General features: G+C 41.1%; 1 protein-coding gene across 1 annotated transcript in view; it reads right to left on the bottom strand.

Moving 5' to 3' along the window:
• Positions 1-1,519: 1,519 nt before the first annotated feature.
• grin2aa (glutamate receptor, ionotropic, N-methyl D-aspartate 2A, a) overlaps positions 1,520-13,092 on the bottom strand; it is a 161,180-nt gene continuing 149,607 nt past the window's right edge. The window contains exons 11-14 of the mRNA XM_085453783.1: positions 12,897-12,986; positions 12,086-12,183; positions 9,165-9,403; positions 1,520-7,445 (exon numbers count right to left, since the gene is read on the bottom strand). Coding sequence (XP_085309909.1) covers positions 5,514-7,445; positions 9,165-9,403; positions 12,086-12,183; positions 12,897-12,986 — 2,359 coding nt within the window. The 3' untranslated portion in view covers positions 1,520-5,513. The remainder of the gene's footprint in view (positions 7,446-9,164; positions 9,404-12,085; positions 12,184-12,896; positions 12,987-13,092) is intronic.

Here is a 13,092-nt window from a genome sequence, read left to right on the forward strand (position 1 = left end):
TCTAACTAATTGCTATTTCTATCGTTACAACGCTGTTACCGTTACTAATGACAATTGCCTGGTCATTAAATGTACACAATTGACAAAATAGTGGAAATGTTTAAAGACTGTTAGTCTGGTTTAACTAGTAAAGCAGCAATTCAGATAAGATAATCTTTTTATGGAAAACAAATAACTAGTATAACTATTTTATTGAAATCAATCTGGGTGAATCTGCAGACTTTCAGTGACTTTGTGGTTACAGTTTTAAGACATTTACTCACACTTGTGACAAAAACACGAAATTCCAAATTTTTTGGATGCAAACTTTTAGCGTAGCATGTCAATTTCATCCTAACAAAAATCAAGTCAACATCGAGCATTGATGAGCTTATCCTGATCTTTCTAAACAAGAAAAGGAAGAAACTGAGATTTTGGGTTCATCCAAAGAAGACAGCAGCGGGGAGAGTTTCATGGTTTGATCCAGGAGCTGAAGCTGTATCACGTCTGCTTTCGTGCATATTTCAGGATGTCAATGAGGCAGTTTGAGCTTTTATTGGCAGAGCTGGGACATCATCTGAGGAGGCAGAGAAATCATTTCAGATTGACCCGAAGCAGCATCTAGCTACGGGTCTGAGGTAAATAGTATTATTATTTTCATATCATTGTGTATTTAATACCTGTGCAGCTTCTCAGCTATGAGCTCATCTGTTGCCAACAGACATCTAAATGGTCAGCTCTATTTATTCCCGTAAAAATCTGAAAAGCTTGGTTTTGGGGAGTCCAAAGAATATTTTTTACGCGCATAACTTTTGCATTGATATCTGGGCAAAAACTTCCTCTTCTGTCCACTGGCCATTGATAATGAATGCAGATATTATAAAACGATGCTGTTGTCAGACAGTAGCCAGTGCTTCTGACACTGGATTTTGGAAAATACAATGGTTTTACTCACCCTAAGAACAGTTTATATGTTTATATGGATGCAATGAATGTCTGCTTAACCATGACTGGTCAGTAGTAACTGGAAGCTGTACTAAACTCTTATCTCATGTTTGCACAATTGTTTGCAAACACCATCTTACAGAGATTACATAGAAATTAGCATGCTGTCATTTGTATACTCAAATTTTAGGCCTTTTAGTATTAGCGCAAATTGCTACCGGTATTCTTTATTAACCGATAAGTGAAACTACTGCTAAAAATCAAGAATTACGAAATGAATACGAGACTTTCTAAAGATGTAAAAACACAGGTGGCAGGTGCACAGAGGAAGTAATTAATGATGGATATTGTAGGCAGCAACCCTTATTCCTGACATTCTTGATAAAAAAAATAAAAATAATCATATATTTGTAACCCAGCATGCACCGCTTTTGTTTATCTAACAGAAGTAGAGGTAATACCATTAGCTGTGAAAGGAATGGCTTTCGTGTAGAATCAGCTGTTATCTTCAACTGACAAAAGAGGTTACTTCCATATAAGGTGAGGAAGACGCAAAGCCTGTTGTGCTTACCGGGAATTTTGACAGGACAACAAACCTTGTGAATGGTGAAATTTTATTCTAGCCGCTCTACAGAGAGAGAGAGAGAGAGAGAGAGAGAGAGAGAGAGAGAAAGAGAGAAAGAAAGAGAGAGATAAACAGTGCCACTGTACAGAAGAGCTCTTGTGAAATTCACACAAAAAATATTGTTTTTACTCTTTATCATTTATAATTCTCCATGATGATGTATTTCAGTATGAATTTACAAGCGATGTATACAGGTGTCATTTCTAAATATATTCAAAATAGTTCCCTAAAAGTCTTTGAGGAAGTATGTTTTTTTTCTTTAAAAAAAAATGAAAGAAAAGAAAGAAAAGCTATATTCTTACAGCAAACCATAAAGAAAGAGGTCTTGTATCTTTGGAGGGATAGCAGACTCAAAGTTGAGGGTTGCTTTTTTTTTTCTTCTTCTTCTTCTATCTTCATTACAGTTGAAATCCTGACTACACATGAAGGAGAGGGAAGAGAGAAGCAGAGCTGGTGATACAGTAATTCTCACCTGCCATTGGAGGAAGAGCACAGATGTCCCACCAAAATAAGCCAAGCCCTGACTGGTGACCAACCACTCTACTAGCCAAAAACATGGCCTGATAATGACCAGCCAGCCAATGAGAAAGTTGCACTGGGATCAGGTCTTTAACCTCTCCCCCAAATCAGCAGCAGCATCTTCATTGTGTTAAACACAGATAATTTTTTTTTCCTCTCAAATATGTATATACTCATCACACCTGGTTACAACGCATTAGTGATCATAACATCATAACAAAAATATCAAACGAAGAAAAGAAACAAAACATTAAAGTTGTTACATCTGGGGTTGCATGCCATCACCTCATTAGTTATCATTAAATGTAATTAAAATACATTTTTGCCATTAAAAAATAGCAGGGTTGTCATCACAAGAGTGTGTCTGAGAGTGTGTGTGTGTGTGCGTGTGTGTGTGTGCGTGTTTCTTTGTGTATGTTTGAACAGAAAACATCATCAGTTTACATGACAGTTCTGTAAAAGTAGAACAAACGAACAAATTGCGATGAGTTCATAAAACGCAAGGGTGCCATTTGATATTTTTCTTTTTTTTTTACATGTGCATATTGTTCACTTGTCAGCTCACACAAGCAGCATGTGGAGATAAATATGATAGTAATAAATATGTAGATAAGATGCAAAAAAAAAAAGAGAGAGAGAAAAGGACAAATCTTGCTCTTCAGTCAACACTGGGTAAGCTGATTGGGAAGCTAGGGGGAGATTCACTGCGGTATTCCAAGAGTACAAAAAGGGCGATATGACAGTGGTTAAAAATGGAGCTTCAATCGAAACACAGTGGCTAATGCAGTCAACTGCCATTCAAAGTCATGGAGAGGAGGAACTATAAGTGTAGCATTTCAGATTTTGGATGTTTAAGAATCATCCTTCGTTCTGTGAAGGGTGCTCAGCTTAGTGTGAAGTGGAGCTGCATACAGCACATCCCACACACTGGGAAAACAATCTAAGCCCCCCTCTCACCCCACCCCTACCGCTGTCCCTTCACTCCCTCCTTCGTTTCCTCTTCTATCTTTGCTTGGGTTGCATGAGCTCAGGCAGAGAGCTGAACTGGAAGACCTTGGACTGGTAAACATCAAAAAGAGAAAAGTTTGATTCTGCCTTATGGCCGCTTCTTCTTCGTCTTTTTTTTTCCCCTTCTTTTTTTTTCCTACAAAAAAACAAAACAAAAAGAAATTCTGCGGCACATCCTACAGCTCTTGCTACTGTTATTAACGCCCCCCTAAAACATACAGAATCATCCTGAGGTATATTATTTGAAGCAATTTTGGCTTTTGTAAATCTAATCAATCAAGCAAATCAGTCAGTTAAGATCGTTACATGACATTTTTCTTTAGACAGTACATTTTATAAAGCATGATGCTACCAAGGAAAAAAAAATCTATGCGTGTGCAAGTCTTTTTCAGTTTAGTGTTGTCAAAGAAAAAAAAGGAATGAACGAAAAAAAAAATACACAATCAGATTAAGAACCAAATGTTCTGGTTAAAAACTTCAAGCTTACCCAAGTTCTGCCATGCGCGCACACACGACTTATTCCATGCCAATGGATGGATACGTAATTGATGACCACATAACACCCATCCCATCCCGCATCCCTCCCAAACAACGCTTCGAAGGTAAACAAGGGATCCATCCCAAGCAGTCTTCACATCCTCAAAAGCCCTGGTTTGTTGTAGATCAACAGTTCCACACAAAGTTAAATCATCGAAAATTCTGAATGTAATCCCAAGCTAAACTGCAGAGGCTGGACGAACCAACCAAAGTTCAATTTTTAGTACAGAAAATGATTCAGATTAGCTCTATAGACATCAAACACTCCAGCGATGTCATATTGATGGAGAAAGGGAAGAAGGAAAGATGAAAGAAGGAAGGAATCATTGGTGTTTTTCATAGCTAATACCCTGTTTCTCAGTGGCGTGGATAATAAAATAATAATTAATAAAAAAAACTCACACATTATTGCCCACGAAAACAACATGATGGTGGTGGAAACAGCTGCGCTTAACCTTTTTTATTTTGTTTATCTCATCTTTGCTCTCTTCCCTTCCACCTTTACGTCAATCATGACAGATTTAAGAGGGTAGAGGATCACCACGTGATGGTGCACACAGCCATCCACCGCATCTGGCAAGACGCAGCTACTTTTAGAAAAATGTAAAATATGTCTTAGAGTGTATATGTGTATTTTCTCTTCTCCGACACAAAATGAAATCAACACATGCAAAATAATCTGCTACTCATGAAGGTATTTTTCAGTAAGCTTTGTTGTTTTTTCTTTTAGGTTTTTTTTTTTTCAAAAGCAAATGTGGGAGGTTTAAACTAATGGCTATTGTGCTACCAAATAAGCAAACACTAAAATCCTACATAGGGGGATCCGGATGCCAGAATCCCTAAGAAATCTTATAGTTCAAGAGAATAAAAGCAATACTTCGCAATTATTGTTTGTTTTTTTGTGCAGAGCCACAAATGAAATGCCCATCAAGTGCCTTAGGTTTCCCTGCTCGTCTGTCCTTTTCTATCAGTCATTTTGTCAGCATGCCTTTTATCTGTCAGTCTGTAAACAATATTCATTAAAAGCACCTGCATCGCTCTCAGCTTCTCATCACTGTCGCGTCCCTCAGCGTGGGCTGAACATACAAAGTTGTATTCTGAACAAGAACACGCTATCAAACAGCCACAAACTATTTGATGCTCCACTATGTGCCAGTTAGCCAATCACTTCCTTCCTCACTCTCTCTCTCCTCTTCCACTGCCAGGTGTCTTAGTGCCCATATTTGTCAGCATAACAAGCAGCAGACCGTTGGACTAGCTCTCTGTGACGCCCCTGCCCTCCTGGGATGCCTCCATGTCTGGCCTGCCCATCTGGTCTTTCTGTCAAGCCTTTTCTCTTCAGCTGGTGAGCTCTAAGGTTGACAGTGAAGGTGGAAAGGAACACGGTGAGAAGGAAGGTGGACAGTGGCTAAAGAGCTTCCTCTCGCTTCCTTTAATTCCACTGTCATATAATTCCTCTCATCCTCCTCACCACCTCCTCGCACATTTGAATGCCAAATCAACTGATTCCTTTCTGAAAGCTATTGCAGGGAGCCCTGTGTTACTCTAACGTATACGGTACCATATTGGTTCCACTTATGGGGCTATGTCGTTTTCTACTCCTAAAAACCTAGGGATTAATGATTACCCTCCTCTTTACACAAGGATACCTTATGGCAGAGTGCTGGCCCTATAGCTGTCTCACTGGTACATGGGAGAGAATGGATAGAAATGGTGATATCAAGAGAGTAGTAGTAATACCGTCATACCCAAGTGGGCACAAGTTCGTTTGGATTACAATGTTGAAGAGAAGAAATCGTAGTGTGGCTATGGCATCCCTTATTGGATAACATAGTTGATAAATTATAATACAAACCCAGAGAGGAGTAAGAAGGAGAGAACACATTATTTCTTATATCAACTAAACATCTGACTCCAGACTGGGAATTTTTTTATACACCCGTCTATTGCTGAACTGGGCTGAGTTTAGGACGCCACGTGGGGCTGGGTATGCACTAGTCTTATTGGCTGAGTAAGGCATCGCATGCTCTTTATTGTACATGTCATTAGCTATCCGCCCGTCCCGTGAGCAAAATGAAGTGGTGGATTTAACAGAAGAGCGGAGATTGTTCGCATCGTTGCGTGTATTGATGGGAGCCACTGAAAGCTGTTGGTAAATATCAGAGGAGCTACGCCCATGGACCAGTCTGCTGCTGGTGTCATCCCTCAGCGAATGACTGAGAAAAGGGTTTTCCGAGCCATGGGCTGGGTACAGGGACTTGCTCCTCTTGCTCTCCTCTAGGTTGTGGTTAAACAGCGTAGACTTGGACCCAGTGCCAAAGAGTCTGCCAGAGTAGGGACGCATACCAAAGAGGTTCGCATAGTGCGAGTCAGACGTGGAGTCCAAGAAGCGATCCTTCTCTTTGAGGCTGACACTGCGTGCCGGTCGGCCCAGATCTACATCTTTGGGCTTTTCAAGCATGATGTTGTCAAAGGAGTGCTGACGACTCAGCCTCAAGCGATTTCTTTTTTGGACATGCGGGCCATCTGTCTGTGGCCAGTACAGACCAAACATTTCATCCGGTTGCTGCTGCTGTTGGTGATGCATTGTAGGGCTGACCAAAGGGTCTGCAAGGAGCTGGTCCTCACTAATGTCATACAGGTTGGCCGTGTGGAGGCACGCTTCACACCGATTATAAGGTGAACGTGTGCCCGAAGCTGAGGCAGAACCAGTAGAGGAGTACGGCCCTGCAGGTGGGTAGCTAGCAGTCACTTTGGATAAGCAGGAACGGCAGTGTGTCTGTTTGTAGCGATCAATGGATTCATGCGGGGACAGGTTTTTCTCTTTTAGGTTGTAGTGTTTTGAGTAGGCTGGATCTGGTAGAAGATCTGAGTCTGTATGATGCAAAGGCGAGGAGTTCAGATGAATTATGGGCTGCTCACACTTCCTATAGTTGTCACTGTGGTCGGAGTAGATTTCGGGGTATTCCAAATCGTCCGCAGCAAGACCGCGGCTCTCACGGTAGTGAATGGGGTCTGAGTGGAGGCTCAGCTCCCGGTCTGAGTCGATAGTGTAGATTTTCTCTCCTCCTCCTCCTCTCCCAGTTTGGTTGGTTCCGCCGCTGACCTGCTTAGTCTTTAAGTAGGACAGCTCCACCTCACTGCAATCCCTTGGGTATTTTGGAGTCACCGATCTTTTTTTTAAGTTGTCCTTGGGCTTCAGATGCTTGTTGTTTTCTGGGTCCTTGTAGGAGGCTGCTCTACTAGAACAGTCTGAGATGTCAGAATGGGCTGCATCTTCAGGGAGGTACCGCTGAGTCTTCATTGACATTCGTGGGTCTGGCATCAGCATGTCAGGCATCGGCGAGGGCCCGGGTGGTACTGAGCGAACCGTGTCCACCGACTTCTTCCACAGCGTGCGTTGCGGTTTTGCATTAGTCTGGACTGCGTCAGCACTTACTGCTACCTCCACTGTGTTGGGATTGGCATCATTCAGAGTCAAAGGATGCTGACCTCCCTGGAAGATATAGTTGTTAAGATGATCTTTGTGGCGGTTAGCGAGATAGGACTGCAGGTCGCCAGCATCCCCGTAGATCATATCTTTGGGGGCATAGCTTCGGTTGTCAGCGTAGATGAAGTTCCCCTTCTCTGCCATCATGTCCATGATCATAGGACCAGCCGAGTGCATGAACTCTCGTTTGGGCGAGTTCATGTGGGAGCCACCCAGGTTAGACATGTTGGTCATCTGTTTGGCCGACTTAATGAGCTTCAGCATTTTGTCCTGGGGGCTAAAGTCCAGGTCTGACTTTTTCTTCATGTCAATGTGAACTCCATGGATGCAACTCCAGATTCCCTGCATTTACATACATGGATGAAGACGAAGGAAGGGAGAGGTGAAAAAGGAAGGAGAAATGAAAAGGGCGGGAGAGATTCAATGGAATGAGATGCACAGAATCCAATGCAAAATTAGTCACCCACTGTAACCATGTAATTGTAATGCAAGTACAGTTTGAAAGCATATTCAGTTTATCTTTCTTTCATTATAAAACACATTTGGGGTTTTCTCTAAAATAAAAAATTAGAAATATTACATTAAAAATTCTCTAATAGCATCTGTCAACAATAAGGGGAAACACACATTCACAAATTCTTTAACTCTCAGCAGTTCAAATCAGTAAGATGCTGAAAATTCATTAATGAGGTTAGATTTCTAATATCTCCAGAATCTCTCTTAGAAGTATTCACAATGTGACATAAGCCTCATGTAAGCAAAGCAGTAAGCAAAGCAGTAAACAACAAAAACTACCATCAGTTTGACTTTTTAACCTTAAGACAAACTATTGAATGAGCAAGTATTGAGTAAACAACAGCTGACAGTTAAATGTCTAAAACAGCCAAAGAGCTGTTTATAAAAGAACAAAAAATCCTTTCACCACTGTGACAACTTACTAGTTCACAAATTAATTCCCAGAAAACATTTATCATGTCCCGAAATCAAACAACCTTTTGGTTCAATACACACTTTGCAAAGCTTATCGTGACAAAACGGGCAATTAAGGTTGTATTTTGTTTTAAATTATTATTGAGAATGGCTTTGAAGTAACTAGTGCACGAACATCACTTTTAACTTTCACATACACAGCTTTAAAATGAGAGCAAAGAAACTTGCTGCTTTTAGAGACACACGTCTCCATTGTATGTTCATATACACAATAGGGGACAATGCTGACCTTTTAGAAAAATGAGAGAAAATACATTGATTTGGCATGAGCTGCCATCATTTTACCCCCCAAAAAACATGTTGCAATTAGGATCTATTAGGATCTATCTTGTCGATATTCAGGTCCGCCTCGTGATCCCTCCCCCCCGCGCTCCTGCCTCTCATCCTCCTTTGTATTGCTGTCCCGCCTTTCCCTTGTTTAACTCAGTTTCTTAGCTTATCAGCAGTTTTCTTTCCCTGCCCGTATGTGTGCATGTTTGCTCTTTTCTTTTATTCTGCTGACAGAAAATAGAACTAAGAGAGAGCTGTCTAACCCCAATAATACATTATTAGCCCACGAGTCTAGCTGCAATCTTCACTGCAGCTCATCGCCTTGGACACATCCGCTGTTAACCCTCTAAGCTGCTACTTTTTCACCAAAAGCATCTCTTTCGTCTGTTTGTTTTTCAAGCAACTTAAACTAAAGATCACATGAAACAGCAAAAGCTGTTTTTAACCCTATGGTGCGCAGCTATAGAACAAACCACCATGCTAGTAGATGGCTGTAATGCAGAAGTATGTAAAGTGAGAGATGGACGACACAGTAACAGTAGTGATCATGAAGTTCATTCAAGTTGTGCGTCGGCTGAAAGTGGATGGCTGTTTTGCAATTAGGGTTAGTGAATCAGCAGCAGTAATATATCAGAGTCAAAATCATCGCTTCAGTAGAGGGACTTTTTGGGGGATAAAATGATTTAACCAAAAATTTACTTTCCAGTTGACTCCTGCAGTGGAAATGCAAAAAGCTCCTCAACGATTCATAGAGAATTTCATTTTTATGCAACCTAAATACTTACAAAAATGGGTGCTTACCCGACTGATGCTGAAAAGAAGACCCGGCTTGCCGGAGCAGACCCCAGTGAAGCAGTATCTAAGCCTCCAGTAGAAGAGATGCTCAGAGACAAAGGTAATGAGGGAAAGCCCCATGGCTGTGGCCAGCATGTAGAAGACCCCTGCCATGTTGTCAATATCCAGCTGACTGGACATCACCTCATTCTTCTCATTGTGGCAAATTCCTGTGAGCCACTGGGCTTCTAGTTCCTCCATTTCACCTGAAAGGAAAACAACAAATCCTTTACCAAATAGCTCAAAAACATAATGGCATACAGGATTTCCATGTTTAGACAAGTCAGAAATTTACTGTTAACTTAAAAGCTGCTGCAAATTTATTTTAGGCCAATGGTGAGATCCTTGATACAGACAGAAACTGAGGATTGTACGGCGTGCAGTATTGCCATGCTCTGCAAACCGCTTTGCAGCCCACTACTTCAACAACTGCACTTATTCTGTGTTGCACATAATCAATGTCATACTTGGTGTTCTGCGCTGGGACCTCACTGTAGCCCACACTCCTAATTTTCCTACAACAGAGTCACAGAGTACAGCCAAATATAAATTCTTGCAGTTAAAAATAATCATTTTCTTTTGACTAGTGGTCCTGAATGAACTCTAATTGAGTATAAAGAATGTAGATACTGCATTTCTACCCTAGAAAGGCAATCTATAAATTCAATGGCTGGTAGCACCTTTATATTCTGTCACTTGTCACTGGGCTTACCGTCTCCTCTATGTTGGCCAACAGGGCAAATATATGTTTCTTAAATGTGGATAAAAAAAGGTACAAAGGAATAAAGACCTTATCTTTCCTCATTTCTTACTCTATGTTCCTTTCCCTCTGTTCCCCCTCTTTTTCCGGCTTCCTCTGTGACATTTGGCGCGTGGCTAATCCAATCGGTGTCATTCAGGGCCGGATAACTAAGGCTGCTAGTGGGAAAGACAAATATCATGGTGGTGTTCAGCTAGATGTCTTTGGGGTGCAGACTCAATAAGACATCATTAGCCTGTTGGTACAATTGAAGAACATTTATCTCATGTCAGACTTGCAAATACATGACTAGACGTAGCCATGCTACCTTTTAAATGAAATTATGGCATGCCGAGAACTGGCTTCAAAAGCAAATTAAGGTGAATGACATTGTTATCAACAGGTGACTTTGTCTCCACTTTTTGTTTAATCTATTCAAGGGAAAGGCTGCTGCTCATGCTGTTGCTTTTTCTCCAGAGGGGAAACTATTGCTGAAATTCAGATTTTGTTCTCGTTTCAGTAGTCACACGGCTCAAGCTATAGTCTGGTGTTCAGTCGGTTGGAACACAGGAACACAAGTCCCTACAAGTCGGGTTTAAAAAACATGTAGCATGGAGCAGCTCAGACTTTATGTGTCAGTCCAGTTCAGCAGATTCCTTCAAAATTTGTATCTATGTTTTACAATAAGCCTACCTCATAAATCAAAATTAAACCATTCCCAAACGTGACTTGATGATATGAAATGCAATGAGAAATGCATATGTTCAGCACTGTGCTTTATGTAGAATGGGAAAAAAAATGGTAAGAGCACAAGTGTGGAGAACTTGCCAAACAGGTGCTGCTAAGACAACAGGACGTTACAGTTTTCTAATTATATGTATTTTATGTGAACATTTGTTGTTGTTTTTAAAAACCACTACACGAAGTGTGGCACTGGCTTCCAGGCCACCTCCTTTTTTGTCTCTTTTCCTTCTTCACCTCCCTTCCCTCTCTACTTTTCTCCAGATTAATCTTCTCTTTGTCTCTTCCTTGCCCATGAAATGCCATATGCTTTCCGCCCACATTCTGTCTATCTGATCATGTAGCATCTGCCGAGACAACAAGTCACTGTCATCTATCAAGTACCTGCCCTTCTGTCACTTCCCATCTCTACCAGACACACTTGCTTTCCTTGTCTTGCTCTTGTCCCATGCCCTGTGCCTCATCCTCTTTTCTTTTTTTACCTCTCTCTGACCTCTGTGCACGCTGCCTCTTTTCTGACGCTGTCATCACTATTTCATTCATTTCTCCTTCCTCTTGCTACACAAACTTTCTTTTTAGGTCTTTGTCTCGTGCCATTTCCTTTTATCCCTCTCACTTGCTCTGTTCACCTTTATCTTTATCTTTTTGGCATTTGTCTTTCTCTTTGTGTGTGTGTTTGTGGGTGGGTGGGGGTGCACGACAACTAGTTTATACCAGAAGCTATAACACATGGTGCAAAGAAGTATGAAGAGATTGGACTGCAAAGAAGTATTAATTATCAGGAGAAGATAAGGCAAAACAAAAACACAGAGCCTGATTCCTATCAAAATTATCCAGCTATGGAAACATGATGGAGTGTGGCCTGCATGCTCAGAAGCCCTGATAAGATTCAGTTAGAGGGGATTATTGTGACACCAATGTTCATTTAATCAACTTCAGTGCACTTACTGTGAGTGGCTGTGAACGCTCGCATCAGCAAAACGCTTTCGATGTAAAATGTAAATGAATCTTGTCACTAAGAGCTCTGGCTGTCTCGTGTTCGCGCTTTTTTGCAGTAAGAAATTTGTTTAAGTAAAAACTTTTGAGGCAACTGTAATAAAGGAATCTGGTAATTCAGATAGAGTACATACACGCACACACATCTGGTGCTGCAGAGAGGAATACATTAGAATAACTTACACACTCTGCCCTCTGTTTAGAGCAGCCTTTGTCTCCAGAATAACATCAAAGGACTATTTATACTTCACTGCCTTCCCTTTGTGTTGTCAGGCACAGACAAGGCAGCAGAGATGTTTGCATGTGAGTGTGTGGCGGGTGAATTACAGGACTGGCAGTGTAACCTTTTGCCTTTGTGGGCAGTGTCATGCACTTTGAATTTGTATGAGAGTGCTGTGTATGTGTTTCTCACCATCGCCGATAATTGCTAGGATAGCCAGGTCCACCTGTCGTTTCCAGTAGGAACCTTTTTGTAGAGCAATCCCATACCCGGTGGTAGCAAAGATGTACCTGAAATACACATGCACACATACACAAATATAGCATATAGCGTAACTCTAATTACGAATGTCTTCAATAACATACAGTGCTGTGCAACCCCTCATTTTGCTAGTAAAATGGGAAATGGGTGCAGCAATTATTGAAACAGGGCAAAAAAGAGTTTGTACAATTCTAATAATCTTCAAAGTCAACATTTGGTACGACCACCTTTATTCTTCAACACAGCCTGACCTCTCTTAGGCAACTTTCTTGCTATTTCTTTAAGTTGTCTTCAGGAATAGTTCTTCAGGCTTCTTGAAGGTCAAAGTTCCTCTTTGGATGTTGACTTTCTTTTCTTCTGTTCTCTGTCAGCATGATCCCACATTATGTTCCACTGTTTTCTCCTCCCCGTCTGCTTTACTGCATTGGTAGTGTCTTTGGGATCATTCTCACGTTGCATAACATGGAAAGTGAGGTCATACTTTCCAACAAGATCAACAAAATTTTGCACTCCCCTCTAAAGACAATTATTTGTGTACATGTTTAATTGTGACACCACTCTATTAAGCTACAAAGAAAGTTTTTTAAATTAAGAGACAGAGGATAGAGTCAGCCACTACCGCTAATGTTTAGCTTAAGCTAATACGAAGCTTCAGTTTAGTAAGTAACATGCTTTTAATGAGTAATCATGATTACTCATTGAAGGATTACTCTACAAATAACTGAATTATAGGGATAGTTACCCGCTACCAATGGTCACCAGCTTACATCCCTCATCTCTACCGGCCATGTAGTTCAGCACTGCAGCGTCATAGATGAAGGCATCCAGCTTGCTGTGGGGCGAGAGAGAGAAAACAAAACAAAACAAAAACAAAAAAACAGGCAAAAAACAGACAAATAAAGGGAAATGGTAAGATGTTTAGCCTTTTTTTAAAGCGA

This window comes from Copadichromis virginalis, linkage group LG4, assembly GCF_057382275.1.
Source record: "Copadichromis virginalis isolate Kocher_CV1m ecotype Utaka linkage group LG4, C_Virginalis_male_GT1.1, whole genome shotgun sequence".
Classification (NCBI taxonomy): domain Eukaryota; kingdom Metazoa; phylum Chordata; class Actinopteri; order Cichliformes; family Cichlidae; genus Copadichromis; species Copadichromis virginalis.